The 16,707-nt window shown below is 46.9% G+C and overlaps 1 protein-coding gene across 1 annotated transcript in view; it reads left to right on the forward strand.

Moving 5' to 3' along the window:
- LOC147624066 (lactoylglutathione lyase-like) overlaps positions 1–16,707 on the forward strand; it is a 113,831-nt gene that overhangs the window by 58,332 nt on the left and 38,792 nt on the right. The window contains exons 2-8 of the mRNA XM_086820725.1: positions 4,575–4,752; positions 4,882–5,006; positions 5,171–5,235; positions 5,393–5,605; positions 5,759–5,806; positions 6,236–6,343; positions 6,465–6,605. Coding sequence (XP_086676851.1) covers positions 4,575–4,752; positions 4,882–5,006; positions 5,171–5,235; positions 5,393–5,605; positions 5,759–5,806; positions 6,236–6,343; positions 6,465–6,605 — 878 coding nt within the window. The remainder of the gene's footprint in view (positions 1–4,574; positions 4,753–4,881; positions 5,007–5,170; positions 5,236–5,392; positions 5,606–5,758; positions 5,807–6,235; positions 6,344–6,464; positions 6,606–16,707) is intronic.

Genomic DNA, 16,707 nt, shown 5'->3' on the forward strand with positions numbered 1-16,707 from the left:
ATTGAGTCTTGATACGACACTCACAGCGACCATACCTATGAGGTACGTCTACCTGCGGGCAGATAAGTTTGGGATCGCAAGGTGGAGATGCTTCCAATCCAGATTCAGGACTACAAAGATACTCTGGAATGCTATGTCATGCATCTGGAAAATGTAGACTTGTTATTAGGGATTGAGTGGTTTAAGACTCTTGATGTCCAGATAGATTGGTCTAGTCATATTTTTTCTTTTCAGCATAGGGACACCAAGTATAGTATTTTAGGTGATTGTATTCATCCCTCTCAGGGACCTCTTGTAAATACAATTGATTTTGGAAATATAATGGATTCTTCTTTGTATACCGCTTTCCATCGTGTATTGATTCCACTTTCTTCTTTTCTCATCCCTTCCATGGATGTGAATGAATTAAGTGTGTTTGAAAGCAAAGAATTACAGAAGATACTTGATTCGTTTTAAGATGCATTTCCTAAGGAATTGCCATCGGGTTTACCACCTGAACGGGCAGTAGATCATCGTATTGACTTGATCCCTGGTGCTCATCCTGTCAGTATTCCACCTTATAGGATGAGCCAAGCTGAGGAAGATGAGTTGGCTAAACAACTCGAAGATTATCTGACGATGGGCCAGATCCGTCGAAGTAAATCACCTTGGGGTGCACCTGTGTTGCTTAGGAGAAAGAAGGACAATACTTGGAGAATGTGTATAGATTACAAGAGATCGAACAAGTTGACCATTAAGAACCGTTATCCTCTCCCTAGATCAAATGACCTAATTGACCGGTTAGCAGGAGCGAAATATTTCACGAAGATAGATTTACGTACTGGCTATCACCAGATACGTATTCATGAAAGACATGTCGAAAGAACTGCCTTTCGGACTAGGTATGGCCATTACGAGTTTCTCGTATTACCTTTTGGGTTAACCAATGCTCCAGCCACTTTCCAGCAAATGATGAACGATCTTTTTCGTGAACATTTGGGAAAATTTGTGGTGGTGTTCTTGGATGATATTTTGATATATAGCCGTACTCTTGAGGATCATGTCAGACACCTCATGATTGTCTTATCTATTTTAAGACAATATGCTAAATTGAGTAAATGTGAGTTCTTTATGACCGACATCATTTACTTGGGACACAAGATCACTAGAGATGGATTGAGCATTGACTATGACCGAGTTCAGAAGGTTTTGGACTGGCCTATACGACGAACAGTGAAACAACTTCGTTCTTTTCTCGGTTTTGTAGTTTTTCTTCGGAAATCTGTACGGGAGTACTCTCAGCTCACACTACCGATGACCGACTTATTGAAAGGTCGTGGACGTAAGTCCAATCAGCCTATCACTTGGAATAACGATTTGGATATGGCCTTCAGACTTTTGAAAGATAAAGTCAAGGAAGCACCTATCTTAGCATTGCCTGATCCTAGTCGGCCTTATGTTCTTGAAACTGATGCCAGTGACTATGCTATCGGGGCTGCTTTATTTCAAGATGGTAGACCGGTTGCTTTTGAAAGTAAAAAGCTAGACGACACTCGATCTCGTTGGCCAACCCTTGAGAAGGAGCTTTATGCTGTGATTCATGCTCTCAAGGTTTGGAGACATTATTTATATGGCTCCAAGTTTGTGGTATTGACTGATCATCAGTCAATCAAGTATGTGTGTGATGCGGATGATTTGAGAGGCAGGAAAGCTCGTTGGGCAGAGTTAATGCAAGATTTTGATTTTGAGATCCGTTATCGGAAAGGGTCCATGAATAATATTGCAGATGCGCTTAGTTGGATTAGAGAGGTGAATACTTTGTTGTTCACCGAGATTTCTACTGACTTATTTCAGTCATTGAGAGGGCTTTGCAGGACTGATAGTTATTTTGGTCCATTTTGGCAGAAGATCCAGGACGAGAGCTCATTGATTGCTACCATTCAGGCTGCAGGAGGTCAGTGGATGATTCGGAATGCTTTACTATTCCGTAATGACAAAATTTGTGTACCACAGATCCCGGACATTAGGTCCAAGATTCAGAGGGAGTGTCACGATGCCCCTTCTGCTGGACACCCTGGGGTACACAGGACATTATCATTAGTGAAACACACTTTTTATTGGCCGAAGATGAAAGGGTATGTAGAAGATTATGTTCTCAAGTGTCAAATTTGTCAGGCAAATAAAGCTGAACGTTTTAGACAGGCTGGGTTGTTGCATCCTTTGCAAATCCCAGGTAATAAATGGGAAAGTATTTCCATGGATTTTATTACCGGATTGCCAAGAACACATCAAGGCCACGATTCTATTTGGGTTGTGGTAGATCGCTTGACAAAAATGGCTAGATTTTTACCGACCCGGAAGACTATTACAGCTACGCAATTAGCTCGGCAGTTTATCGAGCAATTGTTTAGACTGTACGGGTTACCGCAGGACATAGTCAGTGATAGGGACTCTAAGTTTACGAGTGATTTTTGGAAACTTGTTTTTGAGAAGTTGGAAACAACTTTGAATTTGAGTTCCTCTGATCATCCTCAATCTGATGGCCAGACTGAAAGAGTGAATCAGATTTTGGAGGATATGCTTCGAGCATATGTATCCAAAAGACAGAGTTCATGGGAGGATTATCTTCCTATGTTAGAATTTGCATATAACAATACTAAGCATACGAGTACAGGGTTTAGTCCTTTCATGCTTATGTACGGTTTTCAACCTAGATCACCTGTTACAGTAGGATTCTCAGGAATTCAGCATGATGCAGCACGTAATTTTTTGCAAGATATGCAGGAAATGTTACAAGTTGCAAAGGAATCTATTAGAAGTGCTCAAGACCGAGACAGGTTTTATTCTAATAGACATCGTTCACCTAGAGAGTTCTCTGAAGGAACGATGGTGTATTTGCGAGTTCCGAAAGATTCCGAGACTTTACGGACATGTAGATCTCCGAAATTATCCCCTAGATACTGTGGACCAGTTCGTGTTACACGACGGATTGGTTCAGTTGCATATGAATTGGATTTGCCTTCTCATGTGAAAGTTCATCCTGTATTTCATGTCAGTAGACTTAAGGAAGTACTGGGTGGAGCAGATCAGTTAGTTACTCCTCAAGAAATTATAGATGTCCAGGACATGACATTTGTTCCGCACGAACCTGAAAAGATTCTTGGCTTTCGTGAACGAAGATTGCGTCATACGCTTATCACGGAATACAAGATCAAGTGGAAGGATCGTGTTGAGGAGGACGCTACATGGGAGACATTGACTTCTCTTCAGAGAGATTACCCTGGCTTTTTAGTGAGCTCAGGACCATTGACTTCTCTTCAGAGAGATTACCCTGGCTTTTTAGTGAGCTCTTAGAGGAAGGGGAGTATGTCATGTGCACAGTGGGTATCTACCGTGTGCTATACGCATGCAAGACTAGTTTCGAGGCTTGGGGAAGCTTGGAACTAGGCAGGCTGATTGACGAGCTGAGTTAGGGATATACTAACGGGCGGGCACCCAAGTATGGATGGGCGGGCGGCCAAGTGTGGACGCTCGATGACCGGCCAAGAGCCTATAAAAGGGTGGCCAAGGTTAGTTATTGGATTATAGAGAGTCTCGCGAGTTTGTGAGAGCTCTATGGTCTTGGAGCCTGGATCTAGTGCAGACGTGCACCTGCTTTATGCAGTCGAGGCCGGCAGCAATCTCGAGGCCCGCGAGGGCAGCTTCGTGGCGGTATGGGACGTCGCAAGGAGGAGATTGGTCGGTACGTCAACCTAGTTAGCTCAGCTCGTGGCTCGGTGGGGACAGCCAAGATTGTGGGCTTGCCCACGGCTGTCATGGTTGGGAGGTGAGTCAGGCCTGCACCCCCTTGCTTGTTTGTTTGTTCGTTTGTTTGCAGGATTCGAGTTTCGAACCAAGATCGATCACGAGGGGATCCGTGGGGATTTGACAATCAAGCACCAAAAACACTGAAGCCAAGTTATGCTTTTGGCAAATGCCAACCGAGTAATCAATTGGTTGACTTACTACAACAACTAAAAAAGATGAAAAGTAGTTTCCAATTCCTTTGTGGGAACCCATCTCACCCAAGAGGCACATAAGAATCATGGTCATTTGACTAATCTCTATACACTGCACTGAGTGAGAGATTTTTGAGACATTATGTTTGACTATTCCCAAGAGACTCAAAAAAATCTACGAAAGGTGAAAGTTCATCTGTCTCGCACTCCTAGATATCAAGCTCATGGGTTGTCATGCTTCATTAAAGGAAACCTTCCTTCCCATGCCTGAGACACTCTTTCATTTGACTATGATTGGGTCTGGTCAAGGATAATCATGGTGGCGGAGGATAATCATGTGATTCATCTATACCTCAATCACTATTAGCTTTCATGAATTACAAAAAGGTTAGGAGATTGTTGTTTCCACTTTGGACATTCAACTTCGATCATGCATACCATCACTCTGTTATTAGTCCTCCAACTTTGTAGGATGAAAAAGACTTCCTTGGTACTTCATTAATTCTTCTTTGTATGTGTATAAGGGTTTTCAACACATTGTTTGCTTAACTCTTCTTAGTGACAATTTGTATCCATTGGGTTATTGGAATTTTGTAGGCTGCTATTTCCAGAGATGTCAGACATGGCAGAGTCCTTACCAATCATGCATGAAAGCTAACATGGCCACAACTTCCACAGCCACGGACAAAGAAAGTAGCCTGGATTGGTCTAAAAGGGACAACAGGAGGCTTCTTCACGTTGTGTATCGGGTTGGGGATCTTGACAAAACCATCAAGTTAGTACCACCTGCTTTTGTTTTGTTTGTCAAATGCAATGTGTGTGGATGTGATTACAACCAAAACCTAAGCAGGTCAAAAAAGGGCTCCATTCTGATTCTCTTCTAAAGAAAGGTTCATGACAACAGGTTCTACACAGAATGTCTGGGCATGAAGCTGTTGAGGAAACGTGATATTCCAGAGGAAAGATACACCAATGCATTTCTTGGTTATGGTCCCGAAGATTCTCATTTTGTTGTTGAGTTAACATATAGTAAGTTACACTTCTTTAACATACTCATAATGGCTAGCATATGTTGCCAAACTCTGATGTAAACTCACGAAAAGAACTTTCTTTTTGGGTGCATAATGATCGATGGCTGGGTGTGGGTGAGAGGGGGTGCGTGTGTGCCTGCATGACTTTTTCTTTTCTGACAGATTATGGGGTCGACAAATATGACCTTGGAGCAGGCTTTGGGCATTTTGGAATTGCTGTTGAAGACGTAAGTTGAGAGATGTGCTGGGGTTTTTTTGTCATACCTCTATGTTAAGAAAATGAAGACTTCTCCAGTTGAGGAGTCAAGTTGTGTTGAGACAAGCCTTGGATCCTCCTAAATGATTGTCCACAAATGCTTTGGTATTTTATGTTTGAAAACTTAGGTTTATAAGACGATAGAACTTATAAAGCTAAAGGGAGGAACAGTTTCACGGGAACCAGGTCCTGTGAAAGGAGGAAAGACATTGATTGCCTTTGTTGAAGATCCAGATGGCTACAAGTTTGAGCTTATACAAAGAGGACCTACGCCGGAGCCCCTTTGCCAAGTTATGCTTAGAGTTGGAGACTTGAATCGATCAATCAACTTTTATGAAAAGGTTATCCTTGGTCTCTACATTTACTGCAGTTGAAAGGTTGCTGGGGCGGGTTGGAAATGCTGGGGTGGGTTGGAAATGGGCAGTGCCAGTCAAACACATTAAGGAGTTCCAGTATATCTTCTCCTAACTGAGTGCCATTGCTGTTGTATGCAGGCATTTGGGATGCAGATTCTTCGAACATGTGATAACCCAGAAGAAAAGGTACTTTCTCCTTAGCTTATTGCTTGAACTGCATTTAACCAAGCATGATCAACCTGCACACATGCATGCATGGGGGAAGAAATTGACCGACTCAGAAACCCAACCAGAGGTCCAACAGCTCCTGGCCACCCCAAAGTGTAGAAGTGTGCACTTAATATTGACCCCTAGTGCTATTGATTGTAACTCCCTAATAGCCAATAGATTAGCCGAGTTACAGCTTGCATGACCTTTAGACTATCAACCATACCCAGTAGCTAGTCCATGCCAAGGATGTAACACATTTGCAAGCTGGTATTCTTCTTAAGTTTGTGCTTTTAATTTTCCTACTTTGAAAGGAGACTGGAATTGGTATGTGATGTTGTGTTTTTTTGCATACATGTGAGGGGCAGGTCCATTTCCTTACAACTCCTATGTTTCTGTATTCTGCAGTATACAATTGCCATGCTGGGTTATGGCCCTGAAGATAAGACCACAATATTGGAGCTGACATACAACTATGGTGTATCTGAATACGACAAGGGCAATGCATATGCCCAGGTACAGTATGGACTCTAGAGGCACATTACACTTTGATACCATCACTTTGTACTTTGTGTGTTCCATTGCAGTGTAAATTTTTATGTTTATTTGGTCAATCATATTATGCTTGGGATGGCAGATTGCTGTCGGAACAGATAATGTTTACAAGACAGCAGAGAGTATCCGAAAGGCAGGTGGGAAAATCACAAAGGAGCCAGGGCCTTTACCAGGAATCAACACAAAAATTACAGCATGTCTGGATCCTGATGGTTGGAAGTCGGTAGGTTTAATGCTTTTGCGTATGTTTATTTAAGAGTTTGCAGTTTTGATTCTTTATTAAAGAACTTCCCTTGGCTGCTATCTACATAGAACTTGGCGTGTGTAGTGACCTCAATTTGTTTATCCATTGGATGACCCAAATACTAAGAGGGGTCTGCTCTGCATTTACGTTAGTACTAGTCTTATAATTGAGCCACAAAGTGGCATTAGATTGGTTTATGAATTCTGGAGAAACGGAAAGGCAAATCAACTTAGACTTCCATGAACTGCTTGAGAATGCTTAGTACTGTAATAGCCTTATTTTCAAGGAGACATGTATTAAAAAAGTATGTCTTGAGTTGATAGAAGGTACATGCCAATGGCCTAAATACATATAGAAGAATTTTGTGTGAGATTTAAAAATTATTAAAGCTATTTTCAAAGAAAAATTAGAACTTTTTTGCATTTAAAACTTTTTGGCACTTGATATTTGATTTCAACCGATAGCTTGTGTCGAGAGTACTTCCCTGTTTTTCTACAAGACTAGTGTTAGTACCCTAATGTGATTCAAGCCACTTTGACTTTAGCTTTAAAAATAAATAAATAGATGCTGCCAACATCATGGATTCCATCACGGAGTTTGTTACCATCCAGAAGCAATTGATCTCTTTGGGGAGCAAGGCCACTGACGAAGACTTTGTTCAGTGGCTCCTTGCCAAATTGCGCGAAAATTTCTCATCTTTCTGTGATACTATTTCACTTCTTCCCTCTACTCTTGATCGACACTGTTGTTGGCATGCTTCAGGATAGAGCTACGAGGAAGAAAACAAGCTAGGGTGCTTCCGAGACCCTTCTTCAGATCAAGGGCAAAGGCAAATGGCAGTCTAAAGGTTGCACCAACAACAAAGTTGACTCTAAACCTGCTAAGAATCCTGGACATAAGGATCTTACTTGCCATTGTTGTCGTCACAAAGGTCACATTCAGCTTAACTGTCTCACGAGAAGGTGGTTTTGCAAAGAAGCCCGCTAATCAAACCTCTCCCTTTACCAACCAATCCTAGAGTTCCTCTTCCACCAAGGAGACTGTTTTTATCGGCATTGAGGAGCTTCCCACAGACTCACCTATTCTTGCCACTGATGGGAGAGATAATTAGGGTTAGGGTTTCATGTGAGAGACAAACACACAGAGAAAAGAAGAGAGAGAGAGAGACATCATTAAGGAATGAGTGTGTGACTCCCCTATCACACATGTATATTGCACTAGTACACATAGTGCACTTAGTACATTAAAAGTACTAAGTGTACTATGTACTATAACTTATGGGCTTGTACACACTATAAGGGTGGGCATAATGCCTTTACCCCAACAACCTCCCACTTAAAGGCAGTGTGCCCTTAAGTAAAGGAAAAGAAAAAATCAGCATGTACATGATAATATACAAGGCCATATCAAGGCTGAAACTGGCCTCATCCAATGCCCATCAAGTGTGTGCAATGAGCAAACCGCTCCGGAGGCAAACTCTTTGTCAACAGATCAGCCGGGTTGTCATCCGTATGAATCTTAACAAGCTGAATTTGCTTGTTCTCTATCACCTCTCTCATGAAGTGATACTTCACATCCACATGCTTCGTCTTTGCATGAAAGACAGGGTTCTTTGCCAACTGAATGGCACTCTGACTGTCACAATGCAACAATGGAACATCCCCTGTATAACCCAAATCAACCACTAACCGAGATAGCCATAATGCCTCCTTGCAAGCCTCTATGGCTGCAATATACTCGGCCTCTGTAGTAGATAAGGCAGTGCACTTCTGCATCCTGGATATCCATGATACAGCACCTCCTGTGAATGTAAACACATAACCGGTAGTAGACTTCCGGTTATCTGGATGACCGGCATAATCCGAATCCGTGGAACCATGCACTAATGCATCCTGTTTGCCAAAGCAAATGCACATATCCTGTGTGCCCTTCAGGTATCTCATGACACCTTTCACTGCTTCCCAATGCTTCTTGCCAGGGTTGGCCATGTATCTAGAAACCACTCCCACTGCAAATGCAATGTCCGGCCTAGTAGCAACCATGGCATACATGAGACTGCCACAAGCTGAAGCATACGGAATCTTGGCCATATCAGCCCTGCCACTATCTGACTGTGGGCTGTCCATAGCACTGAGTTTCACATATGGAGGCAAAGGAGTACTAGTCTTCTTCCCCCCGTCCATATTGAACCTCTGCAAAACTTTGCCAATGTATTCCTTCTGAGACAAATACAACACATGCTGATTTCTGTCCCGAAGTATCCGCATACTCAAAATGTGATTTGCATCACCCAAATCCTTCATATCAAAGGTTTGATGCAGTCTCTTTTTTAAGGCATCCATCTCCTTACGAGATTTCCCGGCAATCAACATATCATCAACATACAAGATGAGGATCAATAGACTGCCATCCAAAGCTTTCTTGGTGTACAAGCAGTGATCTATGTCACTTCTCCTGAAATCCTGGGATTTCATGAATGTATCAAATTTATGATACCATTCTCTTGGTGCCTGTTTGAGCCCATAAAGACTCTTTTTCAGCTTGCATACAAGCTTCTCCTTTCCATTCACTGCATAACCCTTTGGCTGTTGCATATATATCTCCTCATGGAGATCACCGTGAAGAAAAGCAGTCTTCACATCCATTTGAATCAAATCCAGATCATCATGTGCGACCAAAGCTAATACAGCTCTAAGTGTGGTCATTTTGACCACTGGAGAGAAGATCTCATCAAAGTCCACACCATATTCCTGCTTGAAGCCCTTAGCCACCAGCGTGGCTTTGTATCTTGGCTTTGCATCAGGTGCAACTTTGAGCCTGTAAACCCACTTGCATGGCAAAACCTTCTTGCCTGTAGGCAAATGCACCAACTTCCATGTTCCATTTTTGTGCAGAGAATCCATCTCTGACTTCATGGCACGCTCCCAAAGAGCCTTGTCTGCCCTCTGTAAAGCCTCCTTATAACATGAGGGTTCCCCACAGTCAGTAAGCATCAAGTAGTCAACCCCTGGAACAAACCTGTCAGGGGCTCTGGAGGGTCTTGTGGACCTCCGTACCCAATGACCATCATTTGCAGGTTGCTGTCCAGCCTGCATATCACCTATTGGTGGCTCCTGTTCCATGCCATAAGGCTGAAAAATCATGCCCGGTATCTCCTCTAACTGTGGGATATCCATAGGGATATCTTCTGCCATCTCTGGCTGTCCATTTGGACCATTTTCAGCACCATTTAAGGGCTGGTTTTGCTGCTGTAATGGCTGATTTACAGCCCTTGGTTGTTGTCCATGATGTCCATCATCATCAAAGATGACTCTGCTAGGCTCCTGTTGCCTTGCAGGCTCCTTATACATGCATGTTTCATCAAAAATGACATCATTGCTGCGTATAATCTTTCTATTCACGGGATCCCAAAGTCTATACCCCATTTCACCTCTGTCACCATATCCTAGGAATATGCATTTGTGAGACTTAGGATCAAGTTTGGTGCGCATTTCCCTGCGTATGTGCACGTACGCAACGCAACCAAACACTCTCAAGTGCTTGTATGACGGAGGCTTCCCTGTCCATACTTCCTCTGGCACTTTCCCACCAAGCCTCATGTTAGGTGACCTGTTTATAAGGTGAACGGCTGTCATAACAGCTTCAGCCCAAAAACCATGAGCTAATGCAGCATGTGACAACATAGAACGGACCTTCTCCTGAATGGTCTTGTTCATCCCGGCAGAAAGGTGGTGTTCCTGGATGAAAAGGATATCTATGGGTCCTCCAACGAGAGCCCTCTGGATCTCCTGGCGAAGTCTGCCCCGACCAATGTAGCAGCGATGTCCACCGAGACCCTGGATGTTCCATGAGAGGATCCTCATGGATGAGCTATGGCAAGTGAAGCAGCCGCCACCCACTGGCTCACCCCTCTCAGCCGGCCCGGATGATCTGCCCTCCACTCTGTGAGTCTTGGGCGCCGGCTTGGAGGGAGAATAGTCACTGTCTGTCCGGGTGCGGAGTCTCTCCAAAAGAAGGGTGACCTGTCTCTGTGTCTAGCCCCACTCCGCCTTCGCCCTGTCAAGGGCATAGGCGTGCGACCAATCCTCTGCATATATGTATCTAAAGGTAGGCTGCACCCTCGGGGCGGCATGGAGGAGAATCAGTAGCACCGCCTCAACTGAGGTGTGGACCGGATCCGCCCGCCAATCTCCTATACCAAACAAGCTCATGCGGGCTGAGTGTAATCGGGTCTGCAATAGGTCCGTGAGCCCCAAGTCACTGAAGTGGTGAGAAAACTCTAGTATCTGATCATGCAGAACTTCCTCTACAGAGTTGCAATCCCATGCTGTGTGTGGGGCAACACTGAGAGGAAAGGAGAAGGCCACCATGCTGCTCACCACTGAAGGAGAACGAGAGGGATGGCACACCACGCAAACTCGCAAGGGCGCGACCAGTGTCTCGAACGGGCCAGCATCCAGCAGGAGGCACCTGAAAAAACCGTAATCCACTGGGAGCCCCATCACTCGCGGGGGCCCCCCAGGGGAGGCTGGAGAGAACTCTATGGCGGGCGAAGCTAGGATCGCCATCTCCACCGGCCCGGAGTGGCGGTGGAACAACCGCTGGACTGAACTCTGGCCTACCCAGCTGCGCTGCCCGGGGGCAATGGGTGGTCTGGCGAAGTATCCTGGAGAGGCCGAGGGAGGGATGGGGGCTCGCGGAGAGGAGGGGGAAGAGCGAGGAGAGGATGGAGAGGCATCTGCCAGAGGATAGGTGTCAGGGGGGGCCGCCGGGGGAGGCGGGAGGGGGGGGGGGGGCTGGGGGGGGAGAGGGGAGGGTGGAAGGAGTGCTCTCCGGGGGAGGGGAAGAGGAGCCGGGGGTCGCAGAGTGCGGCCCGGGATCCTCAAGAATCTGCTCCATGGAGGGGGGGGGCGGGAGCGGGGTCTCCACGTGGGGGGCTCCACCGGCGGTCTCAACGGGCACTGAGTCTGAATCCTCGTCCATCGGGGTGGGACCTGCTGGCCGCCTATCCCTGACTGGAGCATAAGTGCGGGTAGGTGCCTGGACGCCAGCCGGAGTCGCCTGTCCGCCAGCCTGTGCTGCCTGCTGGCGTCCGCCGGCGAACCTCCTGCCATCCGCCAGCCTCCTGGGTCTGCGCGGCCTCCTCCGCCGGGGCCTGCTCGTCAGATGATGGCGCCTGCTGAGACGAGCTTGGGATGTCCGGTCTCTGAGGTGGATGGCCACCCCTCGGGTCTCCTACTGGGGGTCCAGAGGTGGCAGAGCGTGAAGGATGAACCCCCTTGCGGGGACAGGCGCGTGCGAGATGGCCCATCTCCCGACAGGTGTAGCACTGGCCGGGGAGGCCCGAATACTCCACGCGCTGTATCAGATGTCCTCCAGAAAGACAAGGGAGGAGGATCGTCTTCGGGAGGGACTCCGCTGACGGAACCACAACACGGATGGCCGGGAGTCCTGCTGCCCGAGCTTTCACTGAAGCCGCTGTCTGAGGCGTCTCCACCACCTACCCGAACGCCTTGCCAATGGATGACAAGAGGGGCAAGTACTCCCTACGGAGTCCAGGAAAGCAGATAGTGATGGGAAAACTTGTCGCGCCTGCTAGCGGGTCAGCAGCGGGGTCGAAACCGTGAGTCCATCGCGCCAGGAACGCCTGGGATGAGCGGAGGGCAATGGGGCTCCGAGCCAGCACCATCTGAGCTGCCTGGGGGGACTCGAAATCCACCTGGTAGTAGCCACGTCCCAAAAAATCGACGCTGACGATCTTGGCAGGCACGCCAACGAGGCTGCCTTGCAGAAGGTCACGAAGCTCTCTCTGCATCGGACGGCTACCAACTATCTTGCAGACCAAGGAGGAGGCCTCAAGAGCGGATACTGTGGAAACAAACAGCTGATGATCTGCAGCTGTGAACTCCAGACGGAGACCGGAATTGGCAGGGGTAGTCGGAGCGGCTTCCATGGAGTCCTCCAGAGGGAAAAGGCCAGAAACCGGGGTCACCAACGGGAGGGACACAGCCCTACGAGGAAACGGAGGGGCGGAAGGTTAGAGGATAGCGGGGGCGGGGCGGGGGGGGGGAGGGGGGAGCTGAGGCGGGGGATAGCGGTGGGGGGAGGAGCGAGACGGAAGGGGAGGAGAGGGAGAAGGCGGGGGGGGAAGAGATGGCGGGGGAGAGAAGCGAGGCAAAGTAGAAGGCGTGGGGGGTAGAGAAGGCGGGGGGAGGAAGTGATGGCGGGGGAAGGAAACGAGGAAGGAGGCGGAGGGGGAGAAATGGCGGGGGAGGAAACGAGGAAGGAGGCGGAGGAGGAGAAGGCGGGGGGGGGGGGGGGGGGGGGAGAGAAGGCGGGGGAGGATGCGAGGAAGGAGGCGGGGGAGGATGCGAGGCAGAAGGCGGGGGAGAGAAGGCGAGGAAGGGTGCGAGGAAGGAGGCGGGGGAGAGGACGGAGGAGAAGGCGGGGGACAGGCGGGGGGGGAGGGGGGCGCGACGGCGAGAAGCAGCGGGAGGGGGAGAGGCGGAGCTCGCAAGCGCAGATCGTCAGTCTATGGATCACACTCTTAGCTCTCAACTGTTCTAGTGTTGATCATGCTGGCTATCACACATCCATATTAATAAAGCAATAAAGAAGAATTTGGTAGCAGATGCACTATCCAGGAGGCCATATGTGGCTGCAGTTTCAGTGGCCTCTCATGGGCACTTATCTGCTATGTGATTTGTATCATTTGGATGCTGATTTTTGCCATATATGGACTGATTTGATGGCTGGTCATTCACATGCCTCTTATGTGATCAAAGAGGGCTATCTCATGAACAAAAATTGCCTATGTGTGGTGAAGGACATGCCTCCCAAGGTTTTAAAGGAATGTCATGCCGCACCCCATGCTGATCATCGTGGTATCATGCCCACAACTCGCATGATTGACAGATACTTCTTTTGGCCAAGCATACGAAAGGACATTAAGGCTTATGTGCGTGCATGTGTCACCTACCAAAAGGTGAAATTTGATAGGCAGAAGCCTCCAGGTTTGCTACAACCATTGCTTATTCCCTCGCAGCCATGGGAAAGCATTGCTATCGGCCTCTCACCTGCAAAACGGATGGTCAAAGTGAGGCTGCAAATTCAGCCGTATTGGATTTGTTGAAGTATTGTCACCCAGAGATGATTGTCTTTCACAAGGAGAGAAGGCTACTTGCAGGAAAGCTTTCCAGGAGATACCTTGTGAAGTTCAAGAATTATTTGCCCATTGATGCAAAGTGGGTAAATGAGGATTATTTTATTGACTACCCACAGTTGTTGCAGGCATATCTTGAGGCTTTTCAGTTGAGGACAACTCTTTAGAAGCCCGGGGGACTGTCACCAATTGGCCGACCATTTGGTCCATCTCCAGTTTTGTGTCTCGTTCACCAGGCCGGTGTCTCATGTGAAGAGGCCAGTATTTTTGCTTGACATGGACGGGAGCCAGACTGGTGCCACCCGTGTGTTAGCAGGATGGTGTCATATGGACGGGAGCCAGACTGGTGCCACCCGTGTATGACCTCGACTGTGTTCTATCCATGGGATTGTCACACCATGGAAGGGCCAGTATTTGTGCCGTGTCTTGCCTATGGGACTGTCACTCCATAGGGAGGCTCGTGCCTGGAACTGTGTTTTACCTATGGGATTGTCACTCCATAGGAAGACCAGGATTTATGTTTTATGTCATGCCATTTTTTTTGCTGACAGATGTTTTGTACTTGTTCCATGAACGGGAGATATGTCCATGATACTATTTGCACATGCACTCATGTTCTGCATGTTTGAAACTGTTTTCGCATGATTTGTATTCTTGTGTTTGCCTGCTTGACGTGTCACTTACTGAGCGGGGACGCCTGCCAGTGAGTCGTGAAATTTGCTCTATCTTCTGACAAGTTTTGTTGCATGTGAACAGGTGGTAAGTGCATTACACTTGTTGGTTTAATAGTTTAATTCTAACCTTTTGTTTTATAAGGTTGTATGTTCACATTCGCTTAAAAGTGGGCACCCACATATGGGCCAAGGTGGGGAGCCTCACTTAACCCTTTGTGTGTGTGGGGGTGGGTGCATGACCACCTACCCACACCACACCATGAAGCTGGCCGCCCACATGCAAACGTGGGGAGCCAGCCAGCTCTAATCGTGTTTGGTTCATTGAACCCATGGAGCATTGTATTTGTTAAATACTCCCAATAATATATCATATATTGAGGGGGGGGTCGGCCCGTTCCGGGCCCAGTGCTGGTATCCATCTTTCAACATTTCATTTCATTTCAATATCAAGTTGTAATTAAGTTGTCCATTTCAAATTGTGATATTAAGTTGTGCTATTACGCGTGTGGGTGTCCAACAGAGTCTATTCCCACTTGACGGGATCGGTTTCACACAAGTCCCAACGAAAAGCCAAGTCCACAGTAACACATGAGTGGCATCAATCCTCGGCATATACAACTGCCATGGACACCAGTCCAATGTACATACATGATAAGAAAGCACGGGTGTACCAATTGGGTGGCCAAATGGTGACATCCCCCCCGGCTTCTAAACAGTTGTCCGCAACTGAAAAGCATCCAAATATGTCTGAAGCACATGCGGGCAATCTCTGAAGAACTCTTCATCTACCCATTTAGCATCAATGGAAAGGTAACGCCCCACAACTTTGCCTGCAGCAAGCTTGCATTGCTTGTGATACACAATCTGCTCTGGCTGCAAGATCTCCTCAAGCTCATCCACTTCTGGTGGATCCTCAATGACCGTTTCACTGGGCTCCGGCTCTACATACTTGCGAAGGAGACTCACATGAAAAGCATTGTGTATGTGCCAATGACTAGGTAATGCCAATCTGAAAGCCACTTCATTGATCTTCTCGATCACTCGAAAAGGCCCATAGTACCTGGTTGCAAACTTAGGATATGCACCCTCTTTGCCAGGCCTCTTTGCAAGTCTTGCTTTGTCAAATTTCAGCAATACCCAATCATTCTCTTTAACATCCAATTGCCTTCTATGCTTGTCGGCAGCCCTTTTATGCTTGTCTTGTGACCTTGCAATGGCTGTCCGCACCTGAGCAAAAGCAATATCCAAGTCTCTTACATACTCATCAGCTGCAAATAGCTCATCCTTTGTGCGAAGGATGGGTGGCAAAACCACCTTACCATAAACAATCTCAAACGGGGCCTTTCCCGTAGATGCATGCACCGTGTTGTTGTATGCGAATTCCACAAGCGGTAAGTACTTCTCCCAAGAAGACTTCTGATCCGCCACATAACATTTCAAGAGATCCAACACGGCTGAATTTGCAACCTCACTTTGCCCATCCGTTTGAGGGTGATAAGCTGATGAGAAGTCCAATTTGGTACCCATATTATCAAATAAGACCCGCCAAAAGAGACTTGTAGTCCTGGGATCTCTATCCCCCACAATGGACTTCGGCATTCCATGATGTTTGAACACTTGTGCAAGATATATTTTAACCATATGCTCAGCTTTGATGGTCTTTTTGACCGGCAAGAAATGAGCTTGCTTGCTAAACCTATCCACAATTGTCCAAATTGCATCATTACCCTGTTGGGTCCATGGCAAGTCCATAATGAAATCCATTGTAATACTTTCCCATGGCTGCGCGGGAATAGACAATGACTGAAGTAAACCTGGTGCCTTTTGCCTATCAAATTTTACGTTTGACAGCAGGTGATATATGCATGTACATGTGTCTCTATGTCCTTCCGCATACCTGGCCAAAAGAAATACCACTCAATCATGTGCGTAGTAGGCATTATGCCTCTATGACCAGCATATGGAGGAGCATGGCACTCATCCAAAACCTTTTGCCTCATGTCAGACATCACACACAGGCAATTATCTTTCATGAGATAACCCTCTTTGATCACATATGAGGCATGTGCATGACCAGTCATAAAATCAGTCCAAATAGTGGCAAAATCAGCATCCGTATGATACAAATCACGCATGGTAGACAAGTCCCCATGAGAGGCAACCGAGATAGCTGCTACATATGGCTTTCGTGACAATGCATAGGCCACTACATTCTTCTTTCCTAGGGTGTGCAAGATCTGAAATG

This window comes from Cibotium barometz, chromosome 26, assembly GCF_041138505.1.
Source record: "Cibotium barometz isolate CiBa-2024 chromosome 26, ASM4113850v1, whole genome shotgun sequence".
Classification (NCBI taxonomy): domain Eukaryota; kingdom Viridiplantae; phylum Streptophyta; class Polypodiopsida; order Cyatheales; family Cibotiaceae; genus Cibotium; species Cibotium barometz.